General features: G+C 53.7%; 2 protein-coding genes and 1 non-coding gene across 3 annotated transcripts; all 3 read left to right on the plus strand.

Annotated features, from left to right (window-relative positions):
• Window positions 1-795: 795 nt before the first annotated feature.
• Window positions 796-4,245, plus strand: RPL18A (ribosomal protein L18a). Its single transcript, XM_045853189.1, has 5 exons — window positions 796-883; window positions 2,157-2,336; window positions 2,909-3,038; window positions 3,820-3,929; window positions 4,088-4,245. The coding sequence occupies exons 1-5, from the start codon at window positions 866-868 to the stop codon at window positions 4,178-4,180; spliced, it is 531 nt and encodes a 176-aa protein (XP_045709145.1). The 5' UTR covers window positions 796-865; the 3' UTR covers window positions 4,181-4,245.
• Window positions 3,591-3,722, plus strand: LOC123828639. Its single transcript, XR_006787485.1, has one exon. It is a non-coding gene; the product is annotated as a small nucleolar RNA SNORA68 (small nucleolar RNA).
• A 5,081-nt stretch (window positions 4,246-9,326) lies between the features above and the next one.
• On the plus strand, window positions 9,327-20,117 carry SLC5A5 (solute carrier family 5 member 5). The gene is made up of 16 exons (XM_045853367.1): window positions 9,327-9,683; window positions 10,425-10,490; window positions 10,717-10,768; window positions 10,958-11,025; window positions 11,914-12,068; window positions 12,525-12,665; window positions 12,746-12,875; window positions 13,767-13,855; window positions 14,554-14,666; window positions 14,740-14,810; window positions 15,205-15,291; window positions 15,379-15,578; window positions 17,286-17,404; window positions 18,078-18,193; window positions 19,285-19,490; window positions 19,980-20,117. The coding sequence occupies exons 1-15, from the start codon at window positions 9,327-9,329 to the stop codon at window positions 19,450-19,452; spliced, it is 1,932 nt and encodes a 643-aa protein (XP_045709323.1). The 3' UTR covers window positions 19,453-19,490; window positions 19,980-20,117.
• Window positions 20,118-22,244: the final 2,127 nt, after the last annotated feature.

Below are 22,244 nucleotides of genomic sequence, written 5' to 3' on the forward strand. Positions count from 1 at the left end.
AGGAAACACAAACAAGCCTTGGCTGGTGTGGTTCAGTGGACTGAGAGCCAGCCTGTGAACCAAGGGGTTGTCCGTTCGATTCACAGCCAGGGTACGTGTCGGGGTTGCCGGCAAGGTCGAGTTGGAAATGTGCGAGAGGCAACCCCACATTAGTGTTTCTCTCCTTCTCCTTCTTCCTCCCTTTCCCTCTCTCTAAAAATAAGGTATTTTTTTAAAAGGTACAAACTTCCATTTATTAAAAGAAACACAAACCAGATCCCCATAGTAATGATTACAACTAGCATTCCAGCGCTTAATTAGTGTTAGCTCTTGTTAATTGCTCTGTGCTTGGCTTTTACGTGGGTTATCGCATGTAATTACTGTCACATTTCTTGGAGGAATAGTATTACTTCCACTTTTAAAATGAAAACGCTCAGGTCCGTGGCTCGAGACCTACGTAACACATCTCCCAGAAAAATGCTGCAATCGTATAATAAACACCGCGTCCACCGAGATCTGTTCTATTTACACAGAAGCTTCTCTTCGAAGAGAAACGCTCCAAACGGCAACAGAGTCCTCTCCCTGCGCTTATTACCACTACGCGCTCGCCGCGCACGCCGACGCTCCCGTACGTCTGAACCGCAACAGGAAGAACTAGCCGCGTTACCTCTGGGGATGGTAGTCTAGCTGCAAAGGGAGGGGGAACTGTAAAGAGGTTGGTGTATCAGGAACCAACGAAGAAACAGATCTAATTGAGCGCAAGGCGAAGAGCCAATGGATGCGCGGCTACTAGAGGGCGGGACTTCCGGAAACGAAGTCCTCGTGAGCGGCTGCGCGAGGGAGGGAACTTCCTTTTGTGGGTGGTGGCGCACACGGAGACGGCGTTATGAAGGCCTCGGGCACGGTAAAGTCTCCGTAGCAGGGGAGGGAGTTGTGGAACCTGTCGAGGACCGAATAGGGGGCCCCAAGGGCAGTTACAGGCTGTGTTGAGAGTGCACCCGGCTGGGCCTCGCGCGGCCTCGTGCGAGCTCCCGTAGGTGCAGCCAACATGGCGGCCACTCTGGGTCCCGCGTGGGGATGTCGGTTCTTTATCCGGCTTGGCTTGGGAATCACGGAGTAAGGGAGGCCAGGTACCCTTTTCAGGGGAAGGGACACGTTGCACGGTATGGAGGCTCCCGTTACCGGAGCTCCTCGAGCTTCCGAATCTGAATTGCACATTGAACGTGGGTGGACGCAGTAGTGTTCCCATTTTTCCTTGTATGACTGTGAGAGGTAGCAATTGTTTACAAACTCGAATTGACGATTAGCGTGCGAGCTTTACCACTGTGGCAAGTGTCGGGCAAAATCAGAAGGGTTTATGATGCAGAAGTGGAAAATAGGACCTGCAGAAAAACGTGGCGGGAGGCATCATGTACAGGCCTCCAAACTCAGTATCTACGCTGGGAAAGGGTCCGTGTCAGTCCCTTTCAGAGCGGGTGACCCGCGAAGCTAATAGGTTGGATTAAGAGCCGAGTTTGTGGTACTTGGGGTGGTTTGCTATTGGCCTTAGTAAACTGATGGCCAGGCGTTTGGGTAGGTGGGTCTTGTGCTGTATCCCAGGGCTTGCATTTGGTAGGCATCGCATCCGTGTAAACAGGGAAGTTTGGGAGTCCAAATCTGCTTGGGCATCTGGGAAAACTTGGGCAGCTCTAAGTTCCGTGGCAGCGGTGCAGGGAGCCCAGGGCTAGAGAGGGAACTGCATTCTAGTTCAGGTACTGCTTGGAGAGTGGTCTGTGAGATCCCAGGCTGTTCACTGTCTCAGCCTCACAGTGAAAGAGAACTTTGGCAAGATGTTGTGACCTGCAGATATGCTGTGGAGGAAGGAGGTTGCCTAGCTGTTCTGAGCCTGAGACTACAGGTCTAGGTCTCCACTTTTCCCACAAATGTAATGAGAAAGGGTGGGACAGTAAGGTTGATAGTCCTGCTCAGCTTTTCAAAGCCAGGGCAAAGGGCATGCAGCATTTACTTTTATGGGGAAGGTTGGAGTGTGGCATGACCCACAGTCTACCTGGAAGCTGGGGGATGGGACTCTTTCCTCCTGTGTCCCCTGGTGGTCATCCCCAAGCTTGGGAAAGAGAGTGAGACTTCTCTGCATTGCCTGGGTGCCCATCCCACCTCACCCCTGATTCTGTTTTCAGCTGCGAGAGTACAAGGTGGTGGGGCGCTGCCTGCCCACCCCCAAGTGCCACACACCACCCCTCTACCGCATGCGCATCTTTGCACCTAATCATGTTGTTGCCAAGTCCCGCTTCTGGTACTTTGTGTCTCAGCTGAAGAAGATGAAGAAATCTTCAGGGGAAATCGTCTACTGTGGGCAGGTATGGGGTGTCCAAGACAGGGTGAGGTCTGGAGTGGGTTCACACCTTCCATGGGGCAGCCTTGGCCCCACAGAGTTACTACCCTTCAGAACCCTAGTCCTGTTCAGGGTCCTAGGTGGGAGGGGATGGGTGTGTCTCAGGGATCTTAATGAGAAAAAGCCCACGACCCTGGGGGTGGCATAGTGGGTGTGCTGGGACACCTTGGCTAAGGCTATCACCTTCCCTTGGCCTCGGTTGAAGGGGGGAGAGGTGCTATCACCTGGGCACATTGCCACAATGGGTGCTGGACTCTACACTGTAAGGCTGCGCTGGGTGGCAGCTGGTTTTCAGCCAACTGGTCCCTGAAGCATTGTGTTTGGGAGGAGTCAGGACCTGTGCTGGTCCCCACAGGGGAAGTAACCTGGACTGCTTTCCCTGTCTCATGCTGCGGAAATCTCCGGGCGGCAGGCTTCTCTTAGATGTCTGGAGGTTCAGGGGCTGTCCTTGGAGCAGCAAGGGTTGGCTCAGTGAGGGTAGGGGCCAGGTGATGACCTGCTTACTGCTCTGCCCTCAGCCAGTCCTTTCCTTGGCAGGTATTCGAAAAATCCCCACTTCGGGTGAAGAACTTTGGTATCTGGCTGCGCTACGACTCCCGCAGTGGGACCCACAACATGTACCGGGAGTACCGGGACCTGACCACCGCAGGCGCTGTCACCCAGTGCTGTAAGTTACTGTGACCCACAACTGGGTCCTTTTGTTTATTTGTTTTTTAAGGTTTCTTTTTTCTTTTTAATTTATATTGAGGGAAGGGAGAGAAACATCAGTGTGTGGTTGCCTCAAACATGGCCCACAACCCAGGCATGTGCCCTGACTGGAAATCAAACCAGCGACCCTTTGGTTCACAGGCTGGCACTTAGTCCACTGAACCACCAGCCAGGGTGGATCCTCTCTTTTTTAGAGTCAACACTGACAGACATCTGCACCTCAGTCTGATACTTCCTCAGACTGAGGTGGGACAAATTAAAGAAGTTTTTGGGAGTGTTTGGAGGCTGCCCCAGGGGTGGTGATGTTAGGTGCAGGGGAGGTGTTTGATTAGGGGGCAGGAATGGGGAGGATGTCCCAGGTACATCTTTTTCTGGGACCTGGCAGCAAGTGAACCTTTGGGGGTCAACCTCTGATATTCCCACCCATACCTGGATCCAGCCCCTGTCCTGTGTTGAGACATGTAGTGGCCCAAGGCACTCCCAGCATGGGCCATGTGCCAGGGCCACAGCCCAAGCACCTAAACCCAAGAACTGCCGTTTGTCGTAGCAGCAGTTTAAACAGAGGTGCTGACAGCAAGCGGATCTTGTCGCCTTTGGGGGCTGTGGCTGTGCCCCTCAAAGTGAATTGGGAGGTTCTACACTCTTGGTGGCCAGATGAGGCCCCCAGACAGGCACCTGATGGGAGTTTGGGGAAACACCCAGAGACCCTACTACATGTTCACTCTGTCTGCTCCCTGCAGACCGAGACATGGGGGCCCGGCATCGTGCCCGTGCCCACTCGATCCAGATCATGAAGGTGGAGGAGATCGCAGCCAGCAAGTGCCGCCGGCCGGCAGTCAAGCAGTTCCATGTGAGTGCACTGGGGCCCGTGCTGGGCTGACGTGGGTTCCCCCCAGCTTTGGGTTTGACGCAGGAGCCTGGTGGGGGTTGTCCACACCTCAGCAGACCTTTGGAAGGATAAGGTTAAGAGGCTTCTACCCCTCCCTCACCTGCCTCTCTTTGTCATAGGACTCCAAGATCAAGTTCCCGCTGCCCCACCGGGTCCTTCGTCGCCAGCACAAGCCACGCTTCACCACCAAGAGGCCCAATACCTTCTTTTAGATGCAGGGCCTCCTTGTCCCTTGGTCTACCCAAATAAACTCCTCGGGAAAACCGGGGTGCTCAGACTGACTTGTTTTTTTTGCACACCCTGAAGAACTCAACAGGGCGCAGCTAAACTGAGTTCTCTGCTCTGGGAGGGGTCTTCCTCAAGTAGGGCTCACACAGTGAAATCTGAAGGAGCGTCCCAGAAATGGTGAGGGTCTCACCCCCAAGCTCTCTGTTCTGCCCACTCAGTTTCCTGGGGCTTTGGTGAGAAGCTGTCATGGGTGGAGTCCCAGTGCAAGAGGGAAGAGTTTTCAGCCTTATCGAGCCCTTCTTGAGCTTTGAGATACATCATAGGCCACAGGTTTGGACCTCAAATCTGTCCCACCTGCCTTATTAAACATGGGTCTCCACTTTTCCCCATCATTCTGGTGGTAAGATGTGGCAGCTAGACCCTGGGGGAGTCAAAATTGGGGTGGGCCCTCTTCTGGCCTAGAACCTCGTTCTTGGTTCCGAGGTCCTCAGAGGAGACACGAGGTGGTGGCCAAGGAGGACACAAGCCTGCTGTGCTGAGTTCTACTTCTCATCTTGGGGGTCCCTTGAGCGAACCTGTCCTCATCCTGCCCGGGGTGTTTAAGGGCATCTGTTTCCAGGATACCACTCAAGATGTGAGAAGTTCCAGGCATGAAGCTAATGCCACCCTGTCTGAACCCTCAACCAGGAGGCTGAGGTGTGTCACTTTGGACCCTTGGAGCATTGGTGTCCAGGCCACCTATCAATATACTCAGTCATCCATGCTTGGAGTGCAAGCACTAGGCACAGGCTGGGCGGGAGCCCAAGCACAGAAGGGCAGGAGAAGGCAACCAGGCCTGGGTTCTAGGTAGGGACACAACTACTGCCCTGCAGGGAGTAAGATAATGTGCATGATTGCCCTGGTGGTTTCCAGAAAATAAAGTAACATAAACCCACCTGTGCTTAGAGGGGCCAAATACTCAGGGCTTAGCTTGCGCACAGCCAACCCTTCTCACAGGAAAGCGGCCTCAGTGGGGCCCTCACCCCTGCTTTGCCTGCTGTTCAACACAGTTGATTCCTCACCTCTGGGCCTTTGCACTTGTGCCCTCTGCCAGGTCTGCTCTCCGCAGGTCATCCCTGGGTTGGCCTTAGTAACCTTTCTGAACCACACGTCTAGTCATGGCACTTGGTTTTCTGTTCCCTGCCAGACTAAGGGCAGAAACCACCTCTGTCACTGTCCCCAGCAGTTTCTGCAAGCCTGTGGGACCCAGAAAAGGGCAGTGGTGGCCAGTCAATATCCTTCCACCTGTGTCTGCACAATACAGGGTTGGAATGCGAAATAGCTGGGCCAGGTGTTTGGTTTTGGTGCTGCCGAACTACCCTCCATAGATGGATCTATGTCCAGGGCACTGTTCCCAACAGCAGTAAGAAGGGGTCCTGGTTTTCTCCAGCCTTGGGCTTAGCTAACTTGATGGCTGGGGGAAAAAAATCACATTAGGATTCACTTTTGTTTTTGTGAAGTAGATATTCTCCCCCTCCCCCCATTAAAACAATTTGTATGACCTTCGCTCATTGCTGGGCTGCTGGTTATTGGTTTGTAAATCGTGTAGGGTTTTATAAATCCTGTAGGGAGAAATTTCCCCATATATGTTGCAAATATTTGCCTTGTGGATTTCATTAATCATGTTTCTGGTGGAAAGCCCTAGTTTCCCCAAATATTCCTCTCCTTGACTAATAGGATCTCCATAGGATGCCACCCAGAAGTTCTCCAGCGTGCCTTGTAGTTAGGGGTGGCCATGTAATAGTTGGGACGTGTGTCATTTCCAGGAAGTATCCATCCAGTTGGAATATAGCCACAATGACCCATGTGTAGAGATCATCCTTGGCCCTGAAGGGCCACACACGAGCAACAGGTGGAAAAAGAGCTTGGGTTCCTAACTAGCTGCTACATCACTCCTCAGGTGGGCCCTGGTGGCTGGGGATGGGGGTGGGTGTCACTGCCTACTCTAAGTCCTAGTTTCTATGTAAAGTGTGAACAGTGATCCCTTAGTTCTTGGGAGGCTTGAGATAAGCCGGAGGTTGAGAGTCCAGGATGTACCACCAGGAATGTGAAGTCCAGGTCCCCACAAAGGCCCAAGGGGCACCCCATCCCCACCTTGGGGCTCCATTGAGGTCTCATCCACATTACAGCCTGGGAATCAGTTGGGAGGGCTCTCCCCGGACCAGCCAAGGGCTGGGGTCGAACCCATTATTGAGGGCCTTGAGCTGAGAATACTAAGCCCAGCTCCCCAACTTCATCCACTCTTCCCATCTGCTCATCCTCGTACTAGTTTGCCCACAGGCTCCTCTACCACATGACCGCCCACCTGCAGTTCCCCACAAAGCTCTGCGCAGAGCGGCTGTTGGGACGCTGGCTGGAGGTGAGGGCCACTGGACCGAGTCCTCAGTCTTCAGAGGGCATTGTGCCAGGACCACCCAGAGAGAAAAGGCTGGAATTAGGAGGAGATGGGCCTTCCATGTGGGGGCTCATGAAGCGGGGTAGCACTTGGAATGCTGACACCACTCTGGTCTGCACAGAGATTACAGAACAGGAACTCTGGACCTTTCTACTGCCACGGGTGCTGAGGCGTCCCAGGGCCCATTCCTGGGTATGTCCAGGTGCCAGGTGTCACACATGGATGAAGGCTGGGAGCCCTCGGGGAGAGATAGCCTTTCCTCCTTGGCCCACTCTCCACTTGGCTCCTGAGTCAGGCCCACCCCACTAGGACCCACTCATTTGATCCCTCCTGTGCTGCAAACTCTTCAGTGTTTCCCCAAGCTCATACACCTCACCAAGGCTCAAGGTTCCCGGTGGCCCTTCCTGTCCAGCTCCTTCTCACCTCAGGGACCTTCCCCAGTCTGGCTCACTCTCTTTTGTAAGTCTCCACTCACCACTCCAGAATTCCCCACCCCGAGGCTCCACATAGGGTTGCCCCCAGACCAGCGCTGTCATCCATCAGCTTCTGAGAAGGGTATTCATCTGCTGGCTGGGTCAGTGACCTGACCCTGTGTGCCAAATGGGTCTACTTGGGTCCCCAGTGCCTGGGGCAGGGCCCTACTCACAGTAGGTGCTCAGTGCTCAGTGCACAGGCCTCAGCCCTTGTCAGTGTGTGTGACCTGGCATTGATTTGCATATGTTTTCATTTGCTTTCGGGGCTATGCATAAAGGAAAGAATCTATGCCCAGATTTCCCCTTTCCGAGCAGCTTTTATTTTTTGTTGCTTAACTTTAATCCCTCATTCAGTTTCATTTTTATTAAGATGAGAGAGAGAGAGAGAGAGAGAAACATCAATTTGTTCCACCCATCTATGCATTCACTGATTGCTTCCTGTACATGCCCTGACTGGGGATTGAACCCAGAAGCCTGGCTCTAACCAACTGAGCTACCTGACTAGGGCTCCCAGGTTTCCCAGGAGGATGTCTTGGACTGGGGCTGGAAAAATAATGGAAATGAAAGAAAAACTGTGAGCAGAGGGTGCAAGCCAGCTGGCAGCAAATGCCCATGTGACAGTCACAGTGTCCCAGCTCTAGGAAGGGGCAGGCCTGCCCTGCACATCACATATATAGAGAGAAGAGAGTCCAGGAGGACACCTGTGGAGGGTGGGGTGTGTGGTGGTGGGGTGGGGCCTTGGTGACACTGGACTCAGCTGGGGCAGCTTCTGTAGGCAAGAGGCGGCCGCCAGGGGGAGACAGAGGATGGGGAGATGGCTGCACCTCAGCATTCCATCTGCTGATTCTTAGATCCCGCCGCTTAAGGAGAAGGGCATCCAGTTTCCTGAGCGCGAACCAGAACTCGAACCAGAGGTTAGAGCCTCCAGAGGCCAAAGTCCCTCCAGGTCCCTCAGCAAAGGACCCCAAGATGACGGTGTCTGTGTTCCTTGATGGCACGACCCCAGACAAGGAAGGGACTTCCCCTCCCGGTTTCTCAGCCTCCTCATTTGTGTAATAGGCACGTGTCAGGTGCTCATTTATTTGAGTTCATGGCCACTGAGAAACCCTCCCATGACCTTTGTTGTTCAGTATGCCGGGCTCAGGGCAGATGCTCTGTAAGGAACCAAGGAATAAATGAAGAGACGAATGAAAAGTGCTTAGTCTGTGCCAGGTTTCTGTTATGCGAGTTCAATTTATTCCTCCGAGGCAGGGGCTCTTTTATCCCTACTGACAGATAGGGAAACTGAGGCCCGGAAAGAAGCGGACTTCCTCCAGTGCATACACGCTTAGGACTTGAACCCCGATGTCTTCCAATTGGCTTAGCTGGAAGGTAGAGTTTGGTGATACGCTCCCGCTAGGCTCTAGAGAAAGAGGGGTCAGTTGGAGAAGGGGCTCAAGTGGGGAGAGTTTTCCTTAGAGGGCCCCGCAGCCGAGAAAGTGAACCCAGTCCTGTGGGAGAGTAAGCTTCCCATAGCTTAAAGGTTCTACAGCACAGTGGGGTTAAATGCTGAAGCCACTGCTCCCAGCTGTGTGGCCTGGGGTGAGTGACATGCGGCTTCTGAGCCCGTTTCCCTATCAGTCAACGGGAGACTTGAACATCCCGTAGGCAGGGAAGAGCGCCACTGGGAGCCTTAGGTCTCCACCCCCAGCAGCTAGCTGCTCAAAGGCTGGGCGCTGTCCAGGAATGAAAGGGTGCGGGCAGGTTTGGGGGCGGAGTTTTGCTGATCCCGGTGTGAGACCGATAAATTCGCCGCCCGCCCGCCCGCCCGCCCGCCGTTGCCACTACCACCACCACCGTGGGTCGCCCCTCACAGCTGCATCGAGACCTCCCACTGTTGGTGCTGAGCTGCGCTGAGCGGCTCTGAGCACAGCTCTCAGGGAGAAGGACAGAGCCTGGGTTGGACGCACAGCTTCTCGGGGCAGCTGGACGGAGCGGGAAGCGAGGCAGACGCGGACAGACAGACAGACAGACAGTGGAGACAATTTCATAGACCGAGAGGAGAGACGCGGGCAGACAGCCGCAGCGAGGGCCGCCGGGAACAGAAGGGAACAGGCGTGCGCCTCGCTGCGGAGGCTGAGCATCCCGCCACCTTCGCAAAGTCCTTGCCTCCGAGGCCGCCACCCTCCCGGGCCCGGGCTCGCGGCGTGGGAGGGTCCCTCTAGGCTCTGGCACCCGGACCTCATGGCCGCCGTCGGGTCTGGGGCGCGGGCCACGTTTGGAGCCTGGGACTATGGGGTCTTCGCGCTCATGCTCCTCGTGTCCACGGGCATCGGGCTGTGGGTGGGAGTGGTGCGGAGCCGGCAGCGCAGCGCTGAAGACTTTTTCACAGGGGGTCGGCGCCTGGCCGCCCTGCCCGTTGGCCTCTCGCTGGCTGCCAGCTTCATGTCGGCCATACAGGTGCTGGGGGTACCCGCTGAGGCCTACCGCTACGGCCTCAAGTTCCTCTGGATGTGCATGGGCCAGTTGCTCAACTCCCTACTGACCGCCGCCTTCTACCTGCCAGTCTTCTACCGCCTGGACCTCACCAGCACCTACCAGGTACCAGACAGAGGCAGGAAGCCGGACTTGCCTGGCTAGGAACGCAGGGCTGCAGGGACGTGGTGGCGGGGCTTTGAACTGCTGTGTAGGACACAGGCCCCTTGGTACTCTTGTGCCCCTCCCCCCAAGGCATATAGGTGAGCAGGGTTCTGGGAAAAAGTCCCAGGCCGTGGGCCGAGGGTCAGGAAGGAGGAAGAGGAGCAGGTATCCTGGTTCTCTTCTTGTGAAAGCCCTCAGGGGGAGGGGCCAAGTCTGCACTCAGGAGTGGACAGGCACACACCTGCCCCGGGGGCTGCGGGCTTGAGATTCCAGTCTCCACTTCCCCTCCTTCTCCTGTCTTCCGCAAGGGGCAGGCCTCTGCTACCGTTCCCAAATGTCCAACCCTGCTAATTACAGGACCTTCCTTCAGTGTGCAGATAAAGTGATTAAAATCCCAACTACGAGCAGTTGATTACCAACAGATCAGACACGAGTACGAGGGGACCGTGTACACAGTTGACGGCTCAGTCTTCTTGGGCACAGGCCCTGCGCACAGGCATGGGGGTGGTGTGTGTGCGCATGTGTGTGCAGACAGGTCAGAGTGTGTGCAGTTAGAGGCTCCCACACACAAGAGTGCAAGAAAACAAAGATGGCCTCTGGAGGGACAGCAGAAGCCAAGGGGGAGGGTGAAGGAACTCAGAGGCCTCAAGCCACTGGGCAGGATCTGTCCAGGTGACCATGAGTTTTGGCTCCTCCTTGCAGTACCTGGAGCTGCGCTTCAGCCGAGCTGTGCGGTTCTTTGGGGCCCTGCAGTACCTGGTGGCCACAGTGAGTGGCCTGGGCCCTGCCCACTCCCTCAGGATCCTGCCTTCATCTGCCCAGCCCACAACCCTCCCCACCCCTCAGTACCCCAGCCCTGTGGGTCCTGCCCCCACCTGCATGGCCTTGCTAACCCACCTGCTCTCCTAGGCTAACACCCTCTTTCCCCCATCCCCGGATTACCTCCTCACCTGGTCAGCAGCACCACTACCCTACCTCTCCTTCCCACCTGCAGGTGCTATACACTGGCATCGTGATCTATGCCCCTGCACTCATCCTGAACCAAGGTTTGACTCTGGGAGACCAGCAGAGGGTGTCTGGGAGGGGGCAAAGGCTTACAGGCTGCACCAGAGGAGAGAGCAGGGCCTGTCCCAGGAGACACTTGGGAGGGAAGACTCCTGGAGAGAGGAGAGCCTGAGACATGAGGCTAAGTTTGCACCCACTCGGTGGCTAATGTGGGGAATCTCCTTGCACAGTGACTGGGCTGGACATCTGGGCATCGCTCCTGTCCACTGGAGCCATCTGCACCTTCTACACCACTGTGGTGAGCTGCCCCCCATCCCGCCACCCCACATGGGGGCTCCATGCCTGCTGGGTTGGGGAGACCCTTGGCTGTCCACACCCTACCTTTCCTTCCTCCCCAGAAAGCCCAGTCCTAGCTGGTCCTATTTCCTCATTTTTATAATGAAAGAGTATTTGAAAGGCTTATTGGTTAGAGTCCAGGGATAATGTAGCTTCAGGCCTGGCTGGATCCAGGGGCAACAACAGTATTCTCTGGGTACCTCTCCCATCTCTAGGGGTTCCATCAACTCCATGTGCACACCCCTTTGGGCAGAAAGTGAGTTCCTGTTTCACGGTGGACTCACTAATGTGCAGGAGGGCTCTGTTCAGCTGGCTCCTGTCTGGTGTGTGGGATGAGAAGTGGGGGGGGGGAGGCTGGGATATTCTAACTGGCTGTTCCTGGATCTGGGAGTGGAGTTGGCCTCGCCCAACAGCCTGCGAGGGGAGAAGAGGCTTCTCCAAAAGAAAATCCAGGTGCTGCCATGGGAAGGCGAAACCATGAAGGCTGGAAGGGTAAAAACAACAACTAATAACAATGGTAGCAGTAACCATAGCAGTAGTAGCAGCCATCGCTCACTCACTCACTCACTCACTGAACACTTGCATGTGTCCATTCCAAATATTTCCTTATATTCGCTAATTTAATTCTCCCAACATCACTATAAGGAGGGTACTGCTATTAACTCCATTTTACTGGTAAGGAAACTGAGGCAGAGAGGGGCACTGATCCCAGCTATTGCTGGAGGCCAGGCCAGACTGGCCCCAGCCAGGTCTCCCATGTCACCCCTCTTTGCCCCACTCCATCCTGTCCTGCAGGCCCAGACAGGTCCCCGTCTGACCCCGCCCCCTTCCTGTTTGTCGCATCCTGCAGGGCGGCATGAAGGCTGTGATCTGGACTGACGTGTTCCAGGTGGTGGTAATGCTGGCTGGGTTCTGGGCTGTCCTGGCCCGTGGGACCGCGCTTGCAGGAGGGCCCAGGCAGGTGCTGGAGCTGGCCCGGAACCACTCCCGGATCAACGTGCTGGAGTGAGTGAAAGTGTAGAGGGGATACTGCAAGATGATGGAACCGGCATCCCTCTGCCCTGGGAGGAGCCAGCCAATGCCTCCCACTCCAAGAAGCCCTCCCTGATCCCCTCCCAAAACTCCCCATAGATATACCCTGGCTCCCCCTCTCTGTCTATCCCCCATCCCTCTATCTGGCCCACACCCGTGCCCTACTCCATCCCACCCCTCAGCCCAAACTGGGAACTGAAGGCTTTCTGAGGTCCCAGCTGGGCCCAGAAAGAATGGTTTTGAAACACATCACAAATGACTCAGTAAACAAATAAATGAATGTTCAATCTGGCAAACTCCTACTCACACTTCAAAACCCATCCCAAATGTCCCCTTAAGGCCCTTAAGAGGAACAGCCATTTGGGACCCTTGGGAGTGTGAAGTCATTGTGGCATCCCCATATGACTGGCTTGCCCTGCCGTCATTCAGCTTTGACCCAGACCCACGGAGTCGGTACACATTCTGGACTCTTGTGGTGGGCGGCACACTGATGTGGCTCTCAATGTACGGCGTGAACCAGGCACAGGTGCAGCGCTATGTGGCCTGCCGCACAGAGAAGCAGGCCAAACTGTGAGTGTTTGGGGGGGCAGAGTGGGAACCTCTAGGATGTACTGCCCCCCATCCCAGCCTGAGGCCACCCCTCCCCACAGGGCCCTACTCATCAACCAGCTGGGCCTGTTCCTGATCGTGTTCAGTGCCGCTGGCTGTGGCATCGTCATGTTCGCGGTCTATATGGACTGCGACCCCCTCCTCTCAGGGCGCATTTCTGCCCCAGACCAGGTGAGTCTGGTCCAGGCTCCTGGGCCACTCCTGCCCCCATCCCTACTTGGAAACTCTGTATAGATGAATCTCTAGAGATGAAGGTAGAAAAGCTTTCCCAGCAGAGAGGGCAGCCCTCAAAAATGTCCAGAGGCAGGAGAGAGCTTGGTTCAGAGGAGGACCTGGGAGGAGTGGGGAAGATGAGACTGGGAGGCAATGGGGAGCCATGGTGGGTGTGAGCAGGAGAGGGGCACATACAGATCTAGAGTTGTAGACTCCCTGATGAGTATCAAGGAGGAGATGAGATCGTGGTCCGGCACAAAGTGATGGTGTTAATATTAACAATAATGACAAGCTCCCATGTCCCAAGCCTCGTGCTGTTCCCTTCACAAGCAGTTAGTTTCCCACCAAATCCTTCAACATGTAATGAGGCTAAGGCTGTCATGGTGCCCACTTTATAGATGAGCAAACTGAGGCTGGAAGGGTAGGAGGCAACTGCCAAAGGTCTGCAGGCAAGTCAAGGGCAGTGCCAGGGCCGGGACTCATGCCCAGTCACACCCCAGCTGGAGCTCTAGCCGTGGGGCTCAGAGCAGGCAGAGGCTGCAAGGCTGTTGCATCTGCTGCCCTCCCCTGGATCAGAGTCCTGACCGCCTGACTGCAACCTCAGGCAGGGCTGCACCTCTCAGCCTCACTGTCCTCATCAGTAGAGTAGGGATGACACGGGACCCTGCCTACTGGACCCCAGGGCTCTGTGCATAGTGGGGCTCAGTGACAACCACAGGTGCACACACTAACTGCCCACCGTACTCCCAGTCTGTGCTGGGCAATGGGGACGTGCAGGGTGAGGGCAACATAGGCCCCAGCCTCTGGGTGCTCCTGTGCTGGAGGCTCATCCACCCTCCTCCCCCTCAGTATATGCCCCTGCTTGTGCTGGACATCTTCGAGGACCTGCCTGGAGTCCCTGGGCTCTTTCTAGCCTGTGCCTACAGTGGCACCCTCAGGTGAGTGGCCCTGCTTGCTCATCTAGCCACGTCCCAGCCCCTCGGGGCCTTGTTGTCCCTATCAGCCACCCCCCCACTTCAGGATAGAATGCTCTGGACATGTCTACCATTTTCAGTTCCTGCTTGGTCCCCAGCAGGCAGCTCTCGTGGGCTCTGGCACAGAGCGCATCCTGGGCACAGGATCCCTGCTGTGCGGTCTTCCCCTTCCCAGCACCTGGCCTCCCATCTAGCTCCCCCCTTTTCTTCCTTCTCTCAGTCCTTCTTCCCCAAACAAGTGTTTACTGAGCACCTGCTATGTTTTAAACAGGTTCTAATTCCTGGGGCCTAGCCATGACCAAGTGGACCCTCACTCCTGCCCACAGGAACCCCACATTCTGGTGGTTTCAAATCTGCCATGACTTCTGGCCACAGGCCTGCTCCTGCTGTGACCTGTGTCCCATGGGGCTGTTCTCTGAACCCTGTTATTGCTCTATAACAAGAACTTGTGTCATTCATGTCCCTGGTTGTGGGTATCCCTACTCTCAGGGGGGTCTCAAGTCTGTGGAGTGGGGGTGGGGGTGGACAACTCCACTCTTTGGGGAGTCTTATCACCCACACCTCCGCCCTTGGGCTAGGCAGGGTCCTGGCAGGTCAGATGGTGTGGCCAGTCTCTGGATGTGGCCTGTCCACACAAAACCCCCTGCCTTGTGCCCCCCCAGCACGGCATCCACCAGCATCAATGCCATGGCTGCGGTCACTGTGGAGGACATCATCAAACCGAGGCTGCCCAGCCTGGCACCCCGGAGACTCATGGTCATCTCCAAGGGGCTCTGTGAGTTGAGGGGATCCGGGTGGGGGGCCAAGGAATCCCCTCCTCACTGACAGTGCCATCCCCGTTGCTACAGCACTCATATATGGCTCGGCCTGTCTGGCCATTGCAGCTCTGTCCTCACTGGTCGGGGATGGAGTCCTCCAGGTGAGCCCCCTCCCCAACCGCGCTCCATCTCCCATAGGTGGGGCATCTTCCGCCTTGCACTGAGATTGGGGAGGGTCATACACTCTGGGTTCCGTCTCACCAGGGGCTGGATACTTCCCGCAGCAGCCTTGGTGGAGGGGAGGGGAGGTAGGGGGTAGCCTGGGGGCAGGAGGAGAGTCCCGACTGTGGGGTCACATCAGTTAGGTGAGCGAATGGGCACCTTTGCCTCCAACCAAGGGAGAGAGACAGAAACTGGGTGTCCCTTCAGGGAAAGTGAGGCACACAGGCCTGCAGTGGGATTCCTCAGGTCTTGCTTTCCCAGAGGGTAAACTGAGGACCAGAGAAGTGGGGTGGCTCTGCCCTCAGTTCAGTCACACCACCGCCCCCTCCCCAGGGCTCCTTCACTGTCATGGGCGTCCTCAGCGGCCCCCTCCTCGGAGCCTTCACTCTGGGCATGTTCCTCCCGGCCTGCAACACACCTGTGAGTGGGGGCCAGAGGCAGAAGGGCTGGGGTTGGGGGAAGGGCTGGCCAGACTCCTGGGTCAGCTGATTCCGGCTCCACCCTCAGGGCGTCCTCTCAGGGCTGTTGGCTGGCTTGACCTTGTCACTGTGGGTGGCCGTGGGCACCACTCTGTACCCACCCACAGCGAAGTCCATGGGGGTCCTGCCATCCTCAGCTGCCGGCTGTGCGGGGCCCTCAGCCAACGCCTCTGCCTCTGGCCTCCTGGGCCCGCTCCTCGCCGCCAGTGCCTCCAGTGGGGCCCCCAGGTGAGCCTGGCGTGGGAGAATGCAGTCAGGAAGGGACCCCTAAACCGACTCCCAAATGAGAAGGAGGGGAGGGGCCTGGGAATAGGTGAGGGAAGGGTGTTCCCAGCCAGGTTCAAGTTAGTGCCCTGATGGTGGTGAGACTGGGGTGGATTACACCGGGGCAGAAAGGACAGGAGATAAGGTCCAGCCAGAAGAATTTGGCCTGATTTTTATTCCTCTTTGTGGCTCAGTTATATTTCCTTGTGTAGATTGACCACATTTTGTTTGTCCATTCATTAGGGAAACTGAATGGATTTCCCTGACAGTTGTTTCTAGTTTTTGCTGGTTGTGAGTAGTGCTGCTATAAACATTTACGTACAAGTTTTGGTGTGGGCATATGTTTTTATTTCTCTTGGTCTACATCTAGGAGTGGAATTGCTGGGTCGTGTGGCGATTCTAGGTTTAACTTTCTGAGGAACCGCCAGATGGCTTCTCACAGCTGCCCACCGTCTTACATTCCCAGGAGCCGTGGAGGGAGTTTCAATTTCTCCACATCCTCGCCAACGCTTGTCATTTTCCCTTAAAAATCATTCTAGACATCCTGTGGATGTGAGATGGTACCTCATTGTGGCTTGGTTTTGATTTGCGTTTCTCTGATGACAAATGATTTGAATGTCTTTTCACGTGCTTTTTGTCCACATGTGCAACTTCTTTGGAGAAACACTTATTTTAAATCCTTTACCCATTTTAAAATTGGGTCTTTTTATTGTTGAGTTGTAATTTACATGTTCTTTATATCTTTGTGTCTTTAAAATACTCTGGATACTAGACTTTTATGGAGTGTATGATTTGCAAATATTTTCTCCCATTCGGTGGGTTGTCTTTGTGTGTGTGTGTGTTAATGTTAGGTTTTCTAACTGAATTTATTGGGAGGCATTGGTTAATGAACTATATAGGTTTCAAGTGTATGGCTCAGTAGCATGTCGCCTGCACGCTGCATCGTCCTCTCCCCACCCGAAGTCACGGCTCCTCCTGTCCCCATTCTGTGTGTTGTCTTTTCATGCTCTTCATAGTGTCCTTTGAAGCACAAGAATTTTTAATTTTGCTGAAGTTCAATTTCTCTATGTTTTCTTTGGTTGCTTACACTTTTGGTGTTATATCTAAGTAATGATTGCCAAATCCAAAGTCATAAAGGTTCACACCTATTTTTTTTTAAGATTTTATTTATTTTGGAGAGGGGGGAAGGGAGGGAGAAAGAGATAGAGAGAGAAACATCACTGTGTGGTTGCCTCTCACCTGGCCCCCACTGGGGGCCTGGCCCACAACCCAGGCATGTACCCTGACTGGGAATTGAACTGGCAACCCTTTGGTTTGCAGCCCATGCTCAGTCCACTGAGCCACTCCAGCCAGGGCCACACCTATGTTTTCTTCTCAGAATTTAATTTGGTTTTCTGCTGAGAACAACAGGGAGCCATGGAGGGTGATGAGCAGAGGCAGGGGGTGATCTGAGTTGCAGGTCAGGAAGACTGCCTCTGGTCGTGTGTGGAGAGTGCCTGGGGTTGGGGGCAGGGTGTCGGGACAGAGGGAGGATCGCCCACTGCGCACATCTGCGTGGCCAACAATGGAGGACTCAGCTATGCCATGGCAGGAGAGATGACAAGAAAAGAGTGGGTTGAGAGTGGCTTTTAGCCTCATGTTCCCTTCTCCCACCCCCAAAATGGACCCCAGAATGGACCCTGGTCGACCCGCCTTGGCTGACAGCTTCTACGCTATTTCCTATCTTTATTATGGTGCCCTGGGCACACTGAGCACCGTACTGTGTGGAGCCCTCGTGAGCTACCTGACAGGTAAGCAGGGCTTATGGCCTCCTCAGGGGAAGCACCCTGTCCTTCCCTCTGCCTCCAGTACCCACTGGGCAGGACGAAGAGGAAGGATACTCCCAGTGGCTAAGCAGTCACTGTGTACTGGACACAGCTGCACCCTTTACGCTGTGTCACTTTCAGGACAACCCTGCACCTTGCAGGGCTTGTCCTATTTTGCAAAGACAGAAACTGAGACAACCTCTCCCCCTTCCCCCAAAGACTATGTCCTCCCTAGAGAATGTGAGGTGGGGCCGCGAGGTGCTGTCCCTGGTGCTGAAACATCTTCTCATCAGGGCCTTGGCCACTGCACACCCCTCAGGGAATTCTGAACCCCATCAAGAAGTGGAAAGAGATAAGGAGAATTGTTATTACTGTCAATAGTAATAACAGCACCTGTTTCCATTTTATGGGTCTACATTTTACATTTCCCAAGCCTTTATTGAGTCTGTCTCTGTGCCGGGAACAGACACACACACTGGACCCTCCCCGCCATCCACTGATGCACAGATGAGAAAACTGAAGCCCAGAGAGGGGCAGAGGCTTGCCAGGGTCCCCCAGTGGGTCATTCAGATCTGGGATTGAACTCATAAGAGCACTCCCTTCCCTTCCCAGTTCCCACCACCCCTCACTAAATGACCCCAATTCTCTCTGATGCCAGGCCCGACCAAGCACAGTGCCCTGAGTCCTGGTCTGCTGTGGTGGGACCTCACATGGCAGACAGCATCAGCAGCTCCCAAGGAGGAAGTGGCCACCCTGGATGACAACTTGGTGAAGGTCAGTCTCAGGGCTGGTCTCCCAGAGTGGGGGGAAGGGCAGCAGAGTAGCTTGGGGTGCTCTGACTGTGGCCTAACTCCAGGGAATGACGTGATGAGTCACTGCCTTTCTCAGCCTTTTGTCACCTGCAGGGGGAAGGCTCAGCTGGGAGCTGATGTATCTTCAACACTTTCTGTTATCCCCTGTAACAAAGACTAAGCAGAAATTCATAATTTTCATTTTCATTGTATCTGTTTTTACACTGACTTCTAACCTGTGGCAGGTGAAACTGGTTTGCCTTTAGGCTATTGATATAAAGTCTCTCCTGAAAATAAAGTCCCTTAATTTTAAAGTGAGTCAATGCAGAGATAGTCTTACATAAGAAACATGATGGGGTAGACTGACTTCATTCAAAGCCTAGTGGTTGCTATGTGAATGACTTGAGTTTGGGAGACACTGTCCTTGAGGGGTCTGGTTCAGGCCTGCCCCTGGTTTGGATTCCTTTGTTCATTTCCTCATTTATTAAGCACTTACTGTGTACCCAGCTCTGCTTTGGGCTGGGGTCCAAGCCCACTGTCTAGCAGGAGCAGATAAAAGCTAAACTGAATAATGAGTAGGATCTTGGCAGGGGATGAGTGTTAGGAAGACAATAAAACTGGGATGGGGTGGCCTCCTGCAAGAGGGGACATTGACAGAGCCCAGAGTGAGAAGAGGAGCCAGGGAGGAAAGGCAGTCTCTGTGGAGGGCACAGCAGGTGTAAGGCCCTGAAGCTGGAGCAGGCTTGACAAGGTGGGTACTGGGGAGGGAACGGGTTTGGCTGAAATGTTTTAAAGCTCCCTCCAGCTGCAGTGGGGAAGTGTTTATTTTCTTGAAAGAGAGCAGGCAGAGAGTCAGAGAGAGAAGGGAGGCTAGACTGTAGGTGACACATTCATGGGGAGGAGAAGTGGATGGAGATTTTGGAAGCAGCAGAGACTGGCTGATGCTCCAGATAAGAGGTCATTGTACAACCCTACCAGGGTGCCATCCTCCTAGGCCCTTGGGGTCCTCTTCTGGGAGATGAGCTGACACAGCAATAAGGTCTCTGAGAAGTCTTTTTTCTTTTCTCCCCTCAGGGGGCTGAGGACCGCCCCAGAACCAAGAGACCTCCTGACTTCCTGTCCACCAATGAGGATCATCTGTTCTTCCTGGGGCAGGAGGAGGTGAATGGAACCAGTTCTGGCTTCAGGACCCCTGGCAGTGGACATGAGGGTGGTCATGACCTTCGGGAGACGGACCTCTGAGCCAGCTTGGGACTGACTGCCAGGAATGGAACCTCAGGGTATGCCAATCTCAGGCCAGGGGACAAGGGCCTCGGGCTCTGGTGGGCTGGAGGGAGTCATCAGGGCTGCATGTCTCCGCCCTGTGGGGATAAGCAAAGCCCCACCTTGGGGAGGTCACTTTATCCAGCCCCCTGTTCCAGCCATCCACTAGTCTTAGATGCTGCACCCCTGCTGGTTCCCCAAAAATGAGGCTGGATTTTTTCCATACCTACAATAAAAAAGATATTGGAGTCCCCTCTGGGCAACATGGGAAACCTCCAGTTTTAACATCAGGGTCTGAGAAAGACCCTGGCTCTTTCTGGGAGGTGCCTTAGCAAGGATTTTGGAGGTTCTCAAGCCCAGCCCCTTGTACCTCATTTCACAAGCTGAGAACCTGAGAACTGGAGAGAGGCAGGAGTTTGGCCAAGGCCACAGATCAAGCCAGAGATGCATTGAGAGTTGGACACCAGCTTTTCCTCCTCCCCCTTCCTGTTTTTCCCCCTTTGAAGGGTAAATGTTGCACGGCCTCTGACCTTGGGAGCTGGAAAGGAGAAGGAAGGAGAAATAATGTTTCAGCTTTCCCCCTGTGCCTGGACACTTTCCCCATCTCATCTGTTAAGGACTGTGAACCCACTCTGCAGAGGAAGAACCTGAGGCTCAGTGAGGTTGCCTGAGGTCACCCAGCAAGTCCTGTCCAGCAGTGACAGGCCTGGGCGCTGCTCGACACTGGCTCTGGGTTGTAGACACATCACTTGTGGGCTCAGTCCGACAGGCGGGGCAAGTGCACATCCCTGACCCTTGCCTGGAAACTTCATCCACACACATCAAATAAATGGACTCTGAGGCTCGATGTCCTGTGTTTTCTGAAAAACTCTTCTGGCCTCAGATCTCTCAGTCAGATCTGAGTGTGTATCTCTGTGTCTCTTGCCCCAACCTGTGAGTGAATAAACCTGAGTATTTAAATCATTGTAATGAGGTGACCACTCCCACACCAGGGCACATTGTACTGCCCTCCCAGACACATAGCTTCTCTCCCCTCCTGCCTCTCTCCTCACGCACTGTCTCCTTGCTGCCCTGTGTACCTGGACAGCCTCCACGATGTCCCCATACCAGCCCCTGCAGTCTCTGTGACCGTGAAAGGTGGCTGCACTTGCCTCTGCCCACACACCGGCCAGGCTCCCATGGGCCCCTGTTCACTCGGCAGTCAGGGCCCCTGTACTGGGTTCCATAGAGTCCCCTCAGAATTTATGTCCACTTAGAACCTCAGAATGTGAATTTATTTAGAAATAAGTTCTTGGCAGGTGTGCTTAGTTAAATTAAGGTGTCATACTAGACTAGGATGGTCCCTGAATACGATGACTGCATCCTTATAAGAAGAGGAGGAGAGACACAGAGACATAGACACATAGGGAGAAAGCCATGTGGACATGGAGGCAAAGATTGGGGTGATGCTGCCACCAGAACGCTGTGGCCACCAGAAACTAAAAGAGGCAAGGAAGGATCCCCCTAGAGCCTTCAGAGGGAGCATGACCCTGCCGACCCCTTCATTTAGAACCTCTGGCCTCCAGAACTGTGAGAGAATAAATTTTTTAAAAGATTTTATTTATTTATTTTTAGAGAGGGAGGGGAGGGAGAAAGATAGAGAGAGAGAGAGAAACATCAATGTGCGGTTGCTGGGGGCCATGGCCTCCAGCCACAGGCACAGGAATGTGCCCTGACTGGGAATCAAACCTGCGATGCTTTGGTTCACATCCTGCACTCCATCCACTGAGCTACACCAGCCAGAGCTGAGAATATATTTTTTAACCCTCCCCCACATACTTCCAACGGGTGAGAGAGTATATTTTTATTGGTTTTAAGCTATAGCAGTGACAGGAAACTAATACAGTAGTTGTCCCCTTATTCACAGTTTCACTTTCCAAGGTTTCAGTCAACAGAAGTCTGAAAACATTACATGGAAAATTCCAGAAATAAACAATTTGTAAGTTCCAACACACAGTTTTTGTTTTGTTTTGTTTTTTAATGAAAACAGGTCTGAGTAGTATTATGAAAATCTCTGTTGTCCAGCTTGTTCCAACCCTGGCCATCAAATTCAGATAACGTTAAGTTGTTTTTCATGCCTAATTGCTTTGGCTGGAACTTCCAATACTATGTTGATGGAAATTTGAAAAGCAGACATTTTTTAAAAAATCCTTATCTGAGGATATGTTTATTGATTTTAGAGTGAGAGGAAGAGAAAGAGAGAGAGAAACATCAATGTGAAAGAGAAACACGGGTCGGTTGTGTCTTGCACATTCCCAACTACAAACCTGGTCTGCAACCCAGGCATGTGCCCTGACTGGGAATCAAACCAGTGACCTTTCAGTTTGTGAAATGATGCCCAACCCACTGGGCCATACCAGTCAGGGCTGGTCTCCATTATTTTTCTTATTTTATTGCATTGGCCAGCACTTGAATATTAAGCATTGGATATTAGTTATAATTGTGGGCCTCATCTTGGAATATTTTATCTCTTGTTTCACTATCCCACACAATGCAGATAGTTTATTTTTAATCACAATCTTTGATGAGACTAATTTCTTCTTATTCCCTATTTACTAAGAACTTAAAATTCTCGAGTGGTTGCTGAACGTAATTCAATATTTTCCAGCACAATGAGATAATCATTTGGTATGTTTCTCCTTTTATCTTATTGAGTAAAGGAGGCTTTCTGATGCTAAACTTTCCCTGCCTCCTTGGAATAAATCCTGCATGCCCCTGGTATAGTGTCCTTT

The sequence above is a fragment of the Phyllostomus hastatus genome, unplaced genomic scaffold, assembly GCF_019186645.2.
Source record: "Phyllostomus hastatus isolate PE091 unplaced genomic scaffold, TTU_PhHast_1.1 phas_contig_98, whole genome shotgun sequence".
In the NCBI taxonomy this organism is placed as follows: Eukaryota; Metazoa; Chordata; class Mammalia; order Chiroptera; family Phyllostomidae; genus Phyllostomus; species Phyllostomus hastatus.

What these genes read in the sequence shown, in the direction of transcription:
- RPL18A (XM_045853189.1), top strand. An exon ending in AAATCGTCTACTGTGGGCAG is followed by an intron (nt 2,337 to 2,908) that starts GTATGGGGTGTC and finishes TTTCCTTGGCAG; the next exon opens with GTATTCGAAAAATCCCCACT. An exon ending in CGGCAGTCAAGCAGTTCCAT is followed by an intron (nt 3,930 to 4,087) that starts GTGAGTGCACTG and finishes TCTTTGTCATAG; the next exon opens with GACTCCAAGATCAAGTTCCC.
- SLC5A5 (XM_045853367.1), top strand. Translation starts at nt 9,327, where the DNA reads ATGGCCGCCGTCGGGTCTGGGGCGCGGGCCACGTTTGGAGCCTGGGAC. An exon ending in TGCAGTACCTGGTGGCCACA is followed by an intron (nt 10,491 to 10,716) that starts GTGAGTGGCCTG and finishes TCCCACCTGCAG; the next exon opens with GTGCTATACACTGGCATCGT. An exon ending in GCACCTTCTACACCACTGTG is followed by an intron (nt 11,026 to 11,913) that starts GTGAGCTGCCCC and finishes CGCATCCTGCAG; the next exon opens with GGCGGCATGAAGGCTGTGAT.